The sequence below is a fragment of the Manis pentadactyla genome, chromosome 3, assembly GCF_030020395.1.
Source record: "Manis pentadactyla isolate mManPen7 chromosome 3, mManPen7.hap1, whole genome shotgun sequence".
NCBI classification, from domain to species: Eukaryota; Metazoa; Chordata; class Mammalia; order Pholidota; family Manidae; genus Manis; species Manis pentadactyla.
The window spans coordinates 95,806,086-95,818,289 of NC_080021.1; the positions used below are offsets into that span (position 1 = coordinate 95,806,086).

At 43.1% G+C, this 12,204-nt stretch overlaps 1 protein-coding gene across 1 annotated transcript in view; it reads left to right on the forward strand.

Annotated features, from left to right (window-relative positions):
• ITIH2 (inter-alpha-trypsin inhibitor heavy chain 2) overlaps positions 1 to 12,204 on the forward strand; it is a 36,465-nt gene that overhangs the window by 9,429 nt on the left and 14,832 nt on the right. Inside the window, exons 7-15 of the mRNA XM_036908166.2 lie at positions 3,436 to 3,543; positions 4,202 to 4,330; positions 5,438 to 5,554; positions 6,539 to 6,707; positions 7,299 to 7,424; positions 8,277 to 8,458; positions 9,341 to 9,526; positions 9,898 to 10,037; positions 11,894 to 12,063. Of these exons, the coding sequence (XP_036764061.2) occupies positions 3,436 to 3,543; positions 4,202 to 4,330; positions 5,438 to 5,554; positions 6,539 to 6,707; positions 7,299 to 7,424; positions 8,277 to 8,458; positions 9,341 to 9,526; positions 9,898 to 10,037; positions 11,894 to 12,063 (1,327 nt within the window). The remainder of the gene's footprint in view (positions 1 to 3,435; positions 3,544 to 4,201; positions 4,331 to 5,437; positions 5,555 to 6,538; positions 6,708 to 7,298; positions 7,425 to 8,276; positions 8,459 to 9,340; positions 9,527 to 9,897; positions 10,038 to 11,893; positions 12,064 to 12,204) is intronic.

Below are 12,204 nucleotides of genomic sequence, written 5' to 3' on the forward strand. Positions count from 1 at the left end.
GGGGAGAGTCTGTCCCTTGCTCCTTCTGGTGTCTGGCAGCCACTGACATTCCTTGACTTGTGCCTCACAGCCACACCATTCCAGTCGCTGCCCCTGTGCCCGCATCTCCTCCTCTGTGTTTCTCAAAGTGCCCCCTGCCTTTTTCTTACAAGAACACTCGTCATTGGATTTAGACCCACTGCATGGGACAGGATGGTCTCACTCCATATCCTTACCTCAACGGCATCTGTGAAAGCCCTTTTTCCAAGTAAGGTGTAACATTCACTCCCTCCAGGAATCTGACATAGGCCACCATTCAACCCACTATGCTGGGACAGGTCATCCTGAATGCCCATTTCTCATCTGTGAAAAACTCACTCTAACATATTGTCTACATAACTTAGGGACACAGATGGCAAGTGACAGGAACTCAGTGAATGTTGTCTTCCTCTGCCATCCCATCCCCTACCAATCTGAACTCACCTTTGTTGTAATCTTCACCTCACACCTTAAGAACTGAGACACTCTTTTCTTGACTCAAATCTTTGAAACATCACATGAACATTTCGTGTAAGAGGCAGAGTAGAGCCAGACAAAAGCCAGGAAAGTGTACAGCCCAGCCTGCCTCTCCAACTGATGGATAAGAAACTGATGCAGACAGGTTGTGAATTGCCCAGAGACACAGACCATTTAAGGGAACCAGTTGATCACACTGGAATTTTTATTCCAATTTGAAAAACTTCATATCTGAACAATAAAAACACTTCCTTTTTGATGTGCGCTGTGTGGCATTAGTTTAGCTATCAGGGTATATGCTGTTGAGTTCTTTTCAGAGCCCCTCCTGGCACAAAGAGCACCTCCATGAGAGTAGTAGTAGTGCCATAACAGGGCACATGGCTTGGCAATTAGGTTATGAGCTGGATCTCAGCCCCATCCTGCAGTCCTGGCCAGATGGACAACTCAATATGTGAGCCTGGTTATTTTTCCAGGGATGGCACTGAATGTGTGCTATTCACCTACTTTCTCTTGTTTGATTCTCTGAACCCCTTGGTAAAAAGTATGAGCAGCAGTTAGATGCGATTAGCATCTCACTATAATGATGTAATTGTTGAACTTGATAATAATAATAATATTAATAAAACTGAGTTAATGATGTGAAAATACTTGTCTTCTATAATGTTTTGGGCAAGGTATTCATATGTGTTATATGTCATTGAATCCTCACCAGAGTCTTGAGGTAGCTATGATTAGCCCTGATTTATAGATGTGTATAAACAACAGCCAGTCTAGGTCTGACTGCATCTAAAACTACATTCTATACTATAAATCCAAGAATTTGAGTCTGGGCCCATGAAGATAATGATTCTTAACACATGTATTGGGTAGCACATTAATCTTATATTTCTGAAATTTTTCTTCATCCTTAAATTTCCCATGCTCTTAGGAATTCTTTGCTTTTAAAATAGGACAGTTTTAGTATGTTAGGGTGTTAAGCAAGGTGGAAATTTTCTCAAGTTCTGGTCCAGTATTGACACTAACTAGCCATGGGATCTGGGTGGTTATGCTCTCTGGCCTAAACTTTCTCATCTGCAAAATAAGAGGTTGGCATAGGTGATTTTTAAGGTACTTTGGCTCTAATAGTCTATGACATGTACCCATTTCCAAAGAGGTGTGTTCTTATGCAGAGATAAATGACAGAGAAAACATAAAATTACAGAGCTTCTTCCTGTCTTTATTCCAGAAAACCTTTCTAGTCACTGCAGAAGGGCCACTAAATTGGAAACACATCTCCCTCACTGGAATTGGGTAGAACACATCTCTTTTTAAACAACCCTGAATGTTTGAAATCTTGGGAAAACTCTTTATTCCAATACTTGCCCTCATTACAGAAAGACCAAAAAATAGGGCGAGTGACTGAAGGCCACTGTGAGCTCATTCCAACCTCCCAGCGGAACCAGCTGCAGGGTCTCAGGCACGCACCTGCAAATGCATGGTGTCCCAGCAAGTCCTACTAGATTTTAGGGCTATGTCTGCATCAAGTTGAACACAGGACTGCTCAGAGCTTCTGTGACCCCCAGGAAAAGGCCCTCCTTCTGTTTCGATCCTCCCATGGACACACTGGTTTTGTCCTGAGTGCCCCCACACTCATTTCTAGACAGAAGCTTATGGAAGAATGAAAGCAGGGGCTCCAATTCTCTGCAACTCACCCAGACCTTTTTTCCCTCCCTTCCAAGAGCTACTCAATCATCTACTAGTGATGGCTGGGTCAGACTTTCCCAGGACACGTGATTGCCCTGACTGTACATAGGTTTAGTTCTTACATTGTGGAGAATCATTTGATCTTTTGGAACTAATGGGAATCTTGGAGGCAATTTAAGTTCACATCTTATACTGAAATTTTTAATAACCAAGAAAGAAACTGTTAGACATTTCTAACATTGCTCTGCTTAGACAAGTGTCCATGACTTTAGGAAAGCAGATTTTAAAAAAATCAGAGAAAAGGTTGGCATGACTCCAAAGCAAGAAATTTACAAAGATGAGCTAACTCATCATCATTGTTGCAAATAATCCTCAGTGAGGAAGAAGCAGTCAGAAAACCAACATGTGCACAGGGATCCATCTGTTGACCTCCCAGTTAAGCTGGTGTGTGCAAAAGGTGGGGGTGATCTCATGGAAAACAGCATATTGTGGGAGAAGCTAATGAACTTGGTGACAATGTCAACTCAAAGGATGGTGTGGATGCTGTTGAATGCCAAAAAGCAGTGGATGAAGCATTGTGAGTTGGGTCCTGAGTTTGAAGCCTGACTCAGCCACTTTACTACCTGGGTCACTCTGAATCTCTTTCTTCATGCATAAAATGAAAAATAACAAATAAGAACAATACAGATAATCATAATCATAATATTGGTGAGAGTCAAATGAGTTCATACATACGAGTGCTTAGCAGAGCACTCAGAGTCTAAGAGAGAAATGCCAGCTACAGCTATGGTTTTGCCAAGGATCACCCAAACGGATTTCCTCCTGCTTAGCTATGTTCAAAGTAAGAAGATGAAAAAGGAATAAAAAGGTTCAGGATGTGGGGAAAATGGCCTGTTATTGACAGATCCACAGAGTAAATGCAGAATCATTTAACAATGGCTTGCCTTCTTTTTTTCCTAACAATATGAATTTTCTCATAAATAAAAAGAAAAGAATAGGATAGAGAAGGGGAGTTCAATCCCAGAGGAAATAAGCAATAAAGGGAAGTATTGAGCTGCCCAGAGGGTCTTCAGCCTCCACAGTGAGATGAATCATATCCCTTCGAATTTAGAGAACTGACCGGGGAACCATGCTGGGTCATCTTTGAGAAAACCTGAAGCTAAGAAAAACAGCAGAGGACTTAGTAATTGTACTTTTTGCTCAGAAAGACTTGAAAGGTATTTTGATGCTTTGAGTCATTATATTTTCTATCTCTAGGTAGACGTGTGGATTATTGAGCCTCAAGGAATGAGGTTTCTTCATGTTCCTGACACATTTGATGGCCATTTCGATGGTGTTCCAGTCATATCTAAAGGACACCAGAAGGTACCCTATGTACAGCATGTGGCAAAGGGTCTAGGTGGCCACTGGGGTCTGGGTGCTATTCTTCCGCTGGGCCCTGGGGAACAGAAGAGAGGCCAGGTGTGCAGCTGAAGGTTCTGCATGAAGAACTGATCCCTGAGCAAAGACCAGGGCTTCCACAGGACATACATAGCCAAACTCCCAATTGTTTCATTGCATGCTGACCACTGACTGTCCCTTTTGAAGCCTATTTTCTCCAAGTGGCCAAAAGGCAGTTTTCACATACTGTATGGTGATTTTCATAATCATAGCAAGAGACAGTCAGCTGAATTCTCTCTGCCATTGCTAATAATAATCAACTATGGAGGATCAACTCCTCTAAGAACCTTAAACAAACTCTTTCTAGAGCTGGTAGCCATTTCCTCCATGGGGGGGGGGGGAGGAATTCTTTGAATCTCTTGAAAAGACCTGAAATCTGGCCAGCAGCATCCCAGGCTGGCACACACTCCCCTCATATGCCCCGGACTGGCCTTCCATTGGTAACAGGACTGCAGGCACCACCTGGGAGCATGGCCACTGGGCAATACCTCTTTACCTGTGTGCTCAAGAAGGTGCGGCTGTCAACCCCTCACCTGAAGAGGGGTGGGGCAGACACCGGGCCTGACATCACCATTTTTTCCAGGCACACATCTCCTTCAAGCCCACAGTTGCACAGCAAAGAAAATGCTCCAGCTGCTCAGAGACTGCGGTGGATGGGGAGCTGGTGGTGATGTATGACGTGAACAGAGAGGAGAAGGCTGGTGAACTTGAGGTGAGTGAAAACAGAGTCCAGGAGAACCACCATGCTGAGGCCAAAGGACTGTGTTCCTGTTGCAGAAACTCCCAGGCTTCTGGGCAGTTCCCAGCTGCCCAGGTAAGTGTCTAATTGCAGAGAAGGACTAGAATCCTGTATCCCTACATGTCACTATGCATTCTCTTTTCATATCAAGAGAATGGAATGAAGGGTCCTTGGGTCTCGTGTCCTTGTCCCAGGTAGGTACTTCTAAGCCTCATAAGAAGAACTATGGAAAATGGCCAAGCAGGGGCTTGGGGTAATCACCATGGTCCTTTGCAACTGGCTGTATCAAACAAAGCAGAGAGGTTGTGGGGCAGGGTAGCGGAACAGCCAAAGCCCAGAGAAAGAGCTGGACTAGTGGTGAATTCAGGGTCAGTGTTCCCTGTGAGATGTCTTGAAAAGATTTTGCTCCCTCTTGTCATGTCTCAGCTGTGTGTCTGTTTGCCTCTGTGCTAAGGTAAGAGCCCTGAGGGGGTATCCCAAGCCTCTCTCAGGAACAGGGAGGAAGGGACATGTGTGCAGCTGCACCCCCTACAGCTAGACTCCTATTGTCCTGGGAGCAGCAACAAAGGGCAGTGCCCAGAGAATTAGGGGAGGAATCCTTGAGCCTGAGAAAGACAGAGAGGGTGATCAGGAATCCATCTTGCTGCCACACACCGATTTCAAGAACAATGCAAACTCCCTGGAGTGCTCAGGACTGTCCTGCTGACCTGCCCTGCTGATTCGCACCCTAATTCCTTTAATTCTTACGTCTATTGCCCCATCATGCTGAACCATTCATGGCACCACAGTCTGGGGCTCTTCTCCCCTCCCCTCCCCTCCCACCCTGGCGCCACTTCCACTGCCAGCCTCTCTCCAAACTCGAGCTCGAGTCCAGCGCAGATGCCATGTCCTTTGTCTGAGGGAGCGGCCCCTCGCTGGATGCGCTCGGAGTCCTTCCTGTGCCCACGCAGCACCTACAGCCTGTGCAGCGGGCGCAGAGGGGGCCATGGCGGAAGCCAAGCCTCGAGGCTCCACCCGCCATGCCTGCCAGGTTCTCAGCATTGGGAATGGTGTGATTCACAAATACGTCTTGTTTTCCAGGTATTTAATGGCTACTTTGTCCACTATTTTGCTCCTGACAATATGGACCCGATTCCCAAAAACATCCTCTTTGTCATAGATGTTAGCGGCTCAATGTGGGGGATAAAAATGAAACAAGTAAGTACCCCCTGATGGCAGTGTGCACGGGGCTCCCCGCCTTCTCTGGTCTCCTCTGGGCAACACACGCACCTAGTTCACCTTCCACCTTAGAGACGTCCAGTCAGCGGGCGGGCTACCACAGCAAAGTAACACAGGTTCGTCAGCCACAGACATTTGTCTCAGCATAAACCGCCTCTCCCTCTGATCCCTCTGTAATTGTAATTGTAATTCATTCTTTTGCTTCTTCTGCATAGCATTTTAGTTTAACTCTTGCCACTGTTCACGAGTAATTTTGAAATCTTTATATGCATATTTTTCTAATTATATTGTAATTCCTTAATGGTGGCCATCATGTCTCATGCCTTCCAGTTTGGAATTCAACATAGGCTTATGCAGCATTAAATGGAATAAATTCAATTCTAAGAACAAACCAGGACATTCGTATTTTATCCATCAGTCCATCCATCCAAACAACCTGAACAACCAATCATTCATTCATTCATTCATTCAGTAACAACCATTTATGACCACCTGTGTTAACTACTGTTCCAGAATCAAAAAAAAAAAAAAAAGGAAAAGACATGGCTTCTGCCCCCACACTTATTTATGCTCCAGTACCAGGTTTCTCAACAGTGGCACTGTTGACCTTTTGGACCAAATAAGCCTTTGCTGTAGGGGCTGCTCTGTATATTGTAGGATATTAGTAGCATCCCTGGCCTCTACCACTAAGGGAGCACCTGAAGTCTGGGATCTTTAACATAAAATCAGTCGTCAAAGTGATGATGCATAACAAAACAGACTGTAAAAGCTTAAATATGAAAATGCAGACAATGCAGGTCCAGAATGAGGGAGGGAGAGCTTTGTGTTGACCGAGGTGGATCCAAGAGGTTCTGAAAGAATTCTAGCTTATGTCAATACTTAATTGGTGACTGGGATGAATTCTTGGTCTTCCTCCTTTCTTCTTAGAGCTTACAGCGAGACCTTCCTTCTCTTTCCAAACAGACAGTGGAAGCCATGAAGACCATTTTGGATGACCTAAGAGCTGAAGACCAGTTCTCTGTGGTGGATTTCAACCACAATGTTCGAGCCTGGAGAAATGATCTAGTCTCAGCTACCAAAACACAGACTGTGGATGCAAAGAAGTATATTGAGAAAATCCAGCCCAGTGGAGGTGAGTGGGTTTAGACTAGAGCCCTGTGAGAAACTTTCAGAAGTTTCAAGTCTTGTTTCACTTGAGACACAGTGGTCTTTGCCCAATCTGCAATGGTCTGCCTTACATAACACATTTATTATTATAAATAGGTCAATACTAAGTTCATGGTGAAAGTATAGCACATGAGCCATCCCACATGTTTTTGACTATTCCAATCTTCCTCAGAAAAGGATGTCAGTAAGTGACAATGGCCTTCTTATTGCTTGCATAGCAGGAAATGCAACTAAACAGAACAAAACAGCATCCAGATATATGAGCTGACTTAAGTACCTTCTATCTGATGTTTAACAAAATAGCAGGATGCTACTTTGAAAGGGCTAATTTATCTGTAAGGGAACAGCTTCCTACAAAGTGAATATTTTACTCCATTGGGGGATCTTGACCAGCCTCAGCAAAATTTGTGTCACTTAGAAAGTAACTGAATGATTTGGGTACTGAATAAATTATGCATGAGTAATCACCAGACTGATGAACCTGAACCCAAGATGCGTCTGTTTCTGTGCGAAGGAAGGGTACATAAAAGAACAGCATACTATATTATTTGACCAGGCACAAATATCAATGAAGCACTCCTGCGGGCCATCTTCATTTTGAATGAAGCCAATAACTTGGGATTGTTGGACCCCAACTCAGTCTCGCTGATCATTTTGGTCTCTGATGGTGACCCAACAGTGGGCAAGTATCTCTTCAATTCTCTAGTGAAAAATATTTTTACTGTTGTTTCTTAGGAACATGATTTTGTTTAAAATGGGAACTTGAACTGCACTTGCTTGCATTTCTACACACACCACTTGAAACCCATGTTTCCAAAGCACTCACCCCCCCTTAAAGCAGCCCTGAGACATTTTTCACTGATGCTCTCGAATGTCTCAGTATCACCTCTACAACACAGGGAAAGTCTAATTGAATTGTAAGAGTATGCTGTGAGGATTGCTGATACATACTAGTGAAATGCCTTTATCTCCTCAAGTTAAGGTGGGTGAGACAGTGTACAGGAGTATGTGTGTGGAGTGTTTCTCCCAGGCCTCCAGAGCCCCCTCTGGAATCTGCAGACACATGTTCTTCCATCATGCTCCACATTTCCCCAGTTACTCACTGTAGCAACTGGAGAAATTTCTTCTCTCTGATACAAATACATCCTACATACATCAACCTTTACCTTGTTTTCCTCCTTTTAAAAATGTGTCTTTGAGATCATTCAATATAAATACATCAACACTTGTTCTTTTTCATAGCTGCATGGTATTTCACAGTTTTGCACCATAATTTAACCAGTCTCCCTTACTGGTGTACATTGAAGCTGGCTGTAATATGTTCCTATTCCCAATAATGTTGCCATGTACTATTGCCCATACTTCATTTCCACACATATGAGTGCATCATAGTCACTGGGTCAAAGCATAGGTGTGTTTTTAATTTTGACAAATTTTAAGACTTCCATGGATTTAGACCATCTTCCATGGATTTTCCAAAAACTTTCTAAAACTGCCTCCACATTCCTTTCCTTTCTGCCATCATCAACTTTAGGTGAACTAAAATTGTCAAAAATCCAGAAAAACGTGAAACAGAACATACAAGACAACATCTCCTTGTTCAGCTTGGGGATAGGATTTGATGTTGATTATGACTTTTTGAAGAGACTGTCCAATGACAACCGTGGAATTGCTCAAAGGATTTATGGGAACCAGGATACTTCTTCCCAGCTCAAAGTAATAACATGATTTTCTGTTCTTTTTTAACTCCTTTACTCAAAATCATTCAATTGGCATAATCTGATGCCTAAAAATAAAATGGCTGAATTTAAGTCAAAGTTATCATTTTTTCAGCAATTTTTGGTCCCAGGAATCAGGACAGTGTTTGTTTCTTTCTCGTGTACCCCACCCTATTGTAGATTCGCATTAACAGTGAGGTGAGAGACAGGAAGTCACAGGGCACCATGTCCTACAGCCTGAACAAGTCTTCCGAGGAACTAGTAAAGCTCCAGCCCCACTATGCAATGTCCTCCCCATCACCATGGCCACCGGCTCCCCTTTAAAGTACATTGGTATCTTAGATATCAACTTTTTATAATGCAACACAGATCAAACTATAGCCTGTATATTTCCTTAAGTATAAAGGAGATGAATTACTTGTTTACTTTGACTAAATAGACAAGAAAAAGATGTAAGAGAAGAGCATAGTTTACAACCCCATCTGTCAATACCAGGTACCATGTATCTATGGCAGGCACCATATTTGAACTTAGGGACAGATAAGGGATAAGGTTCTAATTTAGGAATATCAACCCAGCTGGCTGTTCTTATTATGAGTATCCATGAATTTTTTATGCAGGCCATAACAGAAGAAAAATTGCTGGGTTCTTAAGTCAAAGGCTGTTATCTTAAGCCTTTATTTTCTCTCAGTTCATCTGATAATTATGAGAATTTTCCTTGTCCCATAGCTTTCCACAGAGATCCTGTGAGAATAAATTAAGAGATATCTGCTAAGGACATTTGAGGAATCTCAGCAAAAAGTGACTTAGACTTACAAAGTGGTATGAAAATAATAATTTCTGTTTTGTTTTGTTTTATTTTGTTTTTAATGAACTGTAGAAATTCTACAACCAGGTCTCTACTCCTTTGCTCCGGAATGTTCAGTTCAACTATCCCCATATGTCAGTCATGGACGTCACTCAAAACAGTTTCCATAACTATTTTGGAGGCTCAGAGATTATGGTGGCAGGAAAAGTTAACCCTGATAAATTGGATCAATTACAGAGCATTATCACAGCAACTTCGGTACTTTGGCTTTTCTGCTTATTCTAAAATTACTAATTGGTCCCCTTTATATAGTCCATCTTTCATTTTAACAGGCTACTATTCTGAATTCTGAGAATCTTGTATGTAGAACAAAAGCAGTAAGTAAAAGGGAAGGCATGGAATCTCTATGCTATCTTCCCAACTGTTGTGTAAAGCCCTACCCTTTTCATCGCAAAACCAATCCCTAACTCTGGAGGTATGCTCGTACTTCCTCTTTGGTGTCCTTTTGAATTGTTTTGCATTCTCCTGTTACTTGCTTACTGCCCTGATTCACTCACAAGTACAAAAAATGTGAATTAATTATAATTCTCCTCCCCTCCTGTCTTTCAACTGAACTTTCCATTATCCAGGCTAACACAGAGTTAGTCTTAGAAACTCTGGCCGAAATGGATGACTTGGAGGATTTTCTATCAAAAGATAAGCATGCAGATCCTGATTTCACCAGGAAACTGTGGGCCTATCTGACAATCAACCAACTTCTAGCTGAGAGGTAAGAAGAACAGAGTATATACAACAGGGATTTGTAAAAGGGAAAGGTTTGCCTTGAATGTTTGAAGTAATTCACAAAACAACTTTGAACCAGGAAATACAAATTAAATCAGGGTTTGGAATACTAATTTCCCTTGTGCCAAACACTTTGATTAAAGTTAGGCTCACTTTTTTTTTTATTGAGGCATAACATACATAAAATGTGTGAAGTGCATGAATTTTAAGCAGTTTAATACATTTTTACAGACAACTCCCATGTAATCACTGCCTAGATCCACACTTCTATTATCTCTGAAGGGTCCCTTGCTCCATTCCACTCAACACCTGCCTGCAGGAGTATTCTGACACCTGTCACCCTCAGTTTTCTGTGACTAAATTTCACTTAATGATGCAATCTGCGTTCTTTCCTTTCTGGCTTCTTTCACTCAATATGATGTCTGTGAGATTCATCCTGAGTTTACTGGCATTTACCTATTGTCCAAAGAGAAATCTGCAATTATGTGATGACACTGCATGAGGGGTGGGGGTCTCCCTAATATTTATCTATTTCTTTTCTGGCTTTTCAGCTTACCTGCATTTAAACTCTCCAGTCCAAAAGCTGTATCTCTAGATTACCATACAGTTCTTTGACCTCTTATAGCAGGGTGTCTTGCCAATGGGTTTCAGCCCCAGGCAAGTTTGCTATGGATTCAGTGTGACCAAAAAAAATGATAGCAAAACGTTCTTGGAGTGAAAGGGTTATATCCAAGTTTACTACCAGCTGGCAGGTCAGTTACTAGAATCCCATTCACTCAGAGCGAGTCTGCAGGCAGCAAGCCTCTCTGCCTCTGTGCCTCTGTCCTTGGTGCTGCCACCTCTCCAGCCTCTGCTCTGCTCTCCCGCAGCCTTGCAGCCGTGCCACCATGTCGCGCCCAGACTACTGGGCGGAGCTCTTTTTATAGAGTCAACAGCCATGTATTGCCCACAGGTGTGCAGTGAGCTAGTCAACCAGAGCCAGGTGAGAATCCTGGCCACAGGAACTCTCATTTTATCCACACAGGGTTATGTGCAGGTGTTGGATGAGATTGTTACCACTCCTGAGCCCCATTCCACCTATTAGATTAGATTCTCTAGAAGATGGAATGGGATCATCTGGACTAGGCTGGGGAAAATGAAACACAGTTGTGTAACTGTACTCACAGAGAAAATCCGTGATGTCAATAAGATTATAAAACAGACACAAGCTGCAGCTGCGGCTTTGAAGTAAGTGAGAAACAACCCTGCCCCTTCACAGCAGCACACTGAGTGCATTTAAAGATATAGGGCAAATTGTAGAAGTTTAACACTGATCTTAAAAGAACAACCTGTAAAACAGATCAGTAGTTGCCAGGAGGTTAGGAGGGCAAGAAGGATGAATAGGTGGAGTACAGAGAAATTTGAGGCAGTGTTGTCACTTTGATGTTAGTTACTGTAATGGTAGGTATGTCATTGTTTACACCCACAGAATGTGCAACACCACAAAAGACCCCTAGTGTCAACTGTGGGCTTTGGGTGACAATGACATGTCAATGCAGGTTCATCACTTGTGACAAATGTTCCATCTCGTGCGGGAGGTAGATAGTGGGGAGGCTGTGTGTTGCAGAGACAGGGCAGTAATGGGAAATCCCTGTACTTTCAACACAATGTTGCTGTCAACCTAAAACCACTCTAAAAAATAATGTCTATTTTCTAATTCCTTAGGACTGCCTGGCTAGATAAAATATGTTAGTCCTGTTTTACCTTGTGGTCCCAGGTTTACCCAGAAGTGGTGGTGTATGAGACTTTCATTCTGCCTTAAATGTAGTAATGCTCTCCAACATCTCTACTTCCTGAATACAGAAGCCTGGCTCCTACAGCTGCAGCCAAAAGGAAAATTACAAGAACAATCCTGCAGATGTCTCTGGATCATCACATCGTGACCCCGCTCACTTCGATGGTGATTGAGAACGAAGCAGGAGATGAGCGCATGCTGGCGGACTCGCCTCCGCAAGATCATTCTTGCTGCTCAGGTCAGTGTTTCTAGCTCGTGGAGAAAGATTCGGGTCAGCTTTCTTACCCTGCCTCCAGGCCTCCAGGCCTCCAGCCTCTGCTTTGCTGCACTTCTGCGCCCTGTAAGCCCAAGTTCTTCCCATGGATTGACTTTGCAGATG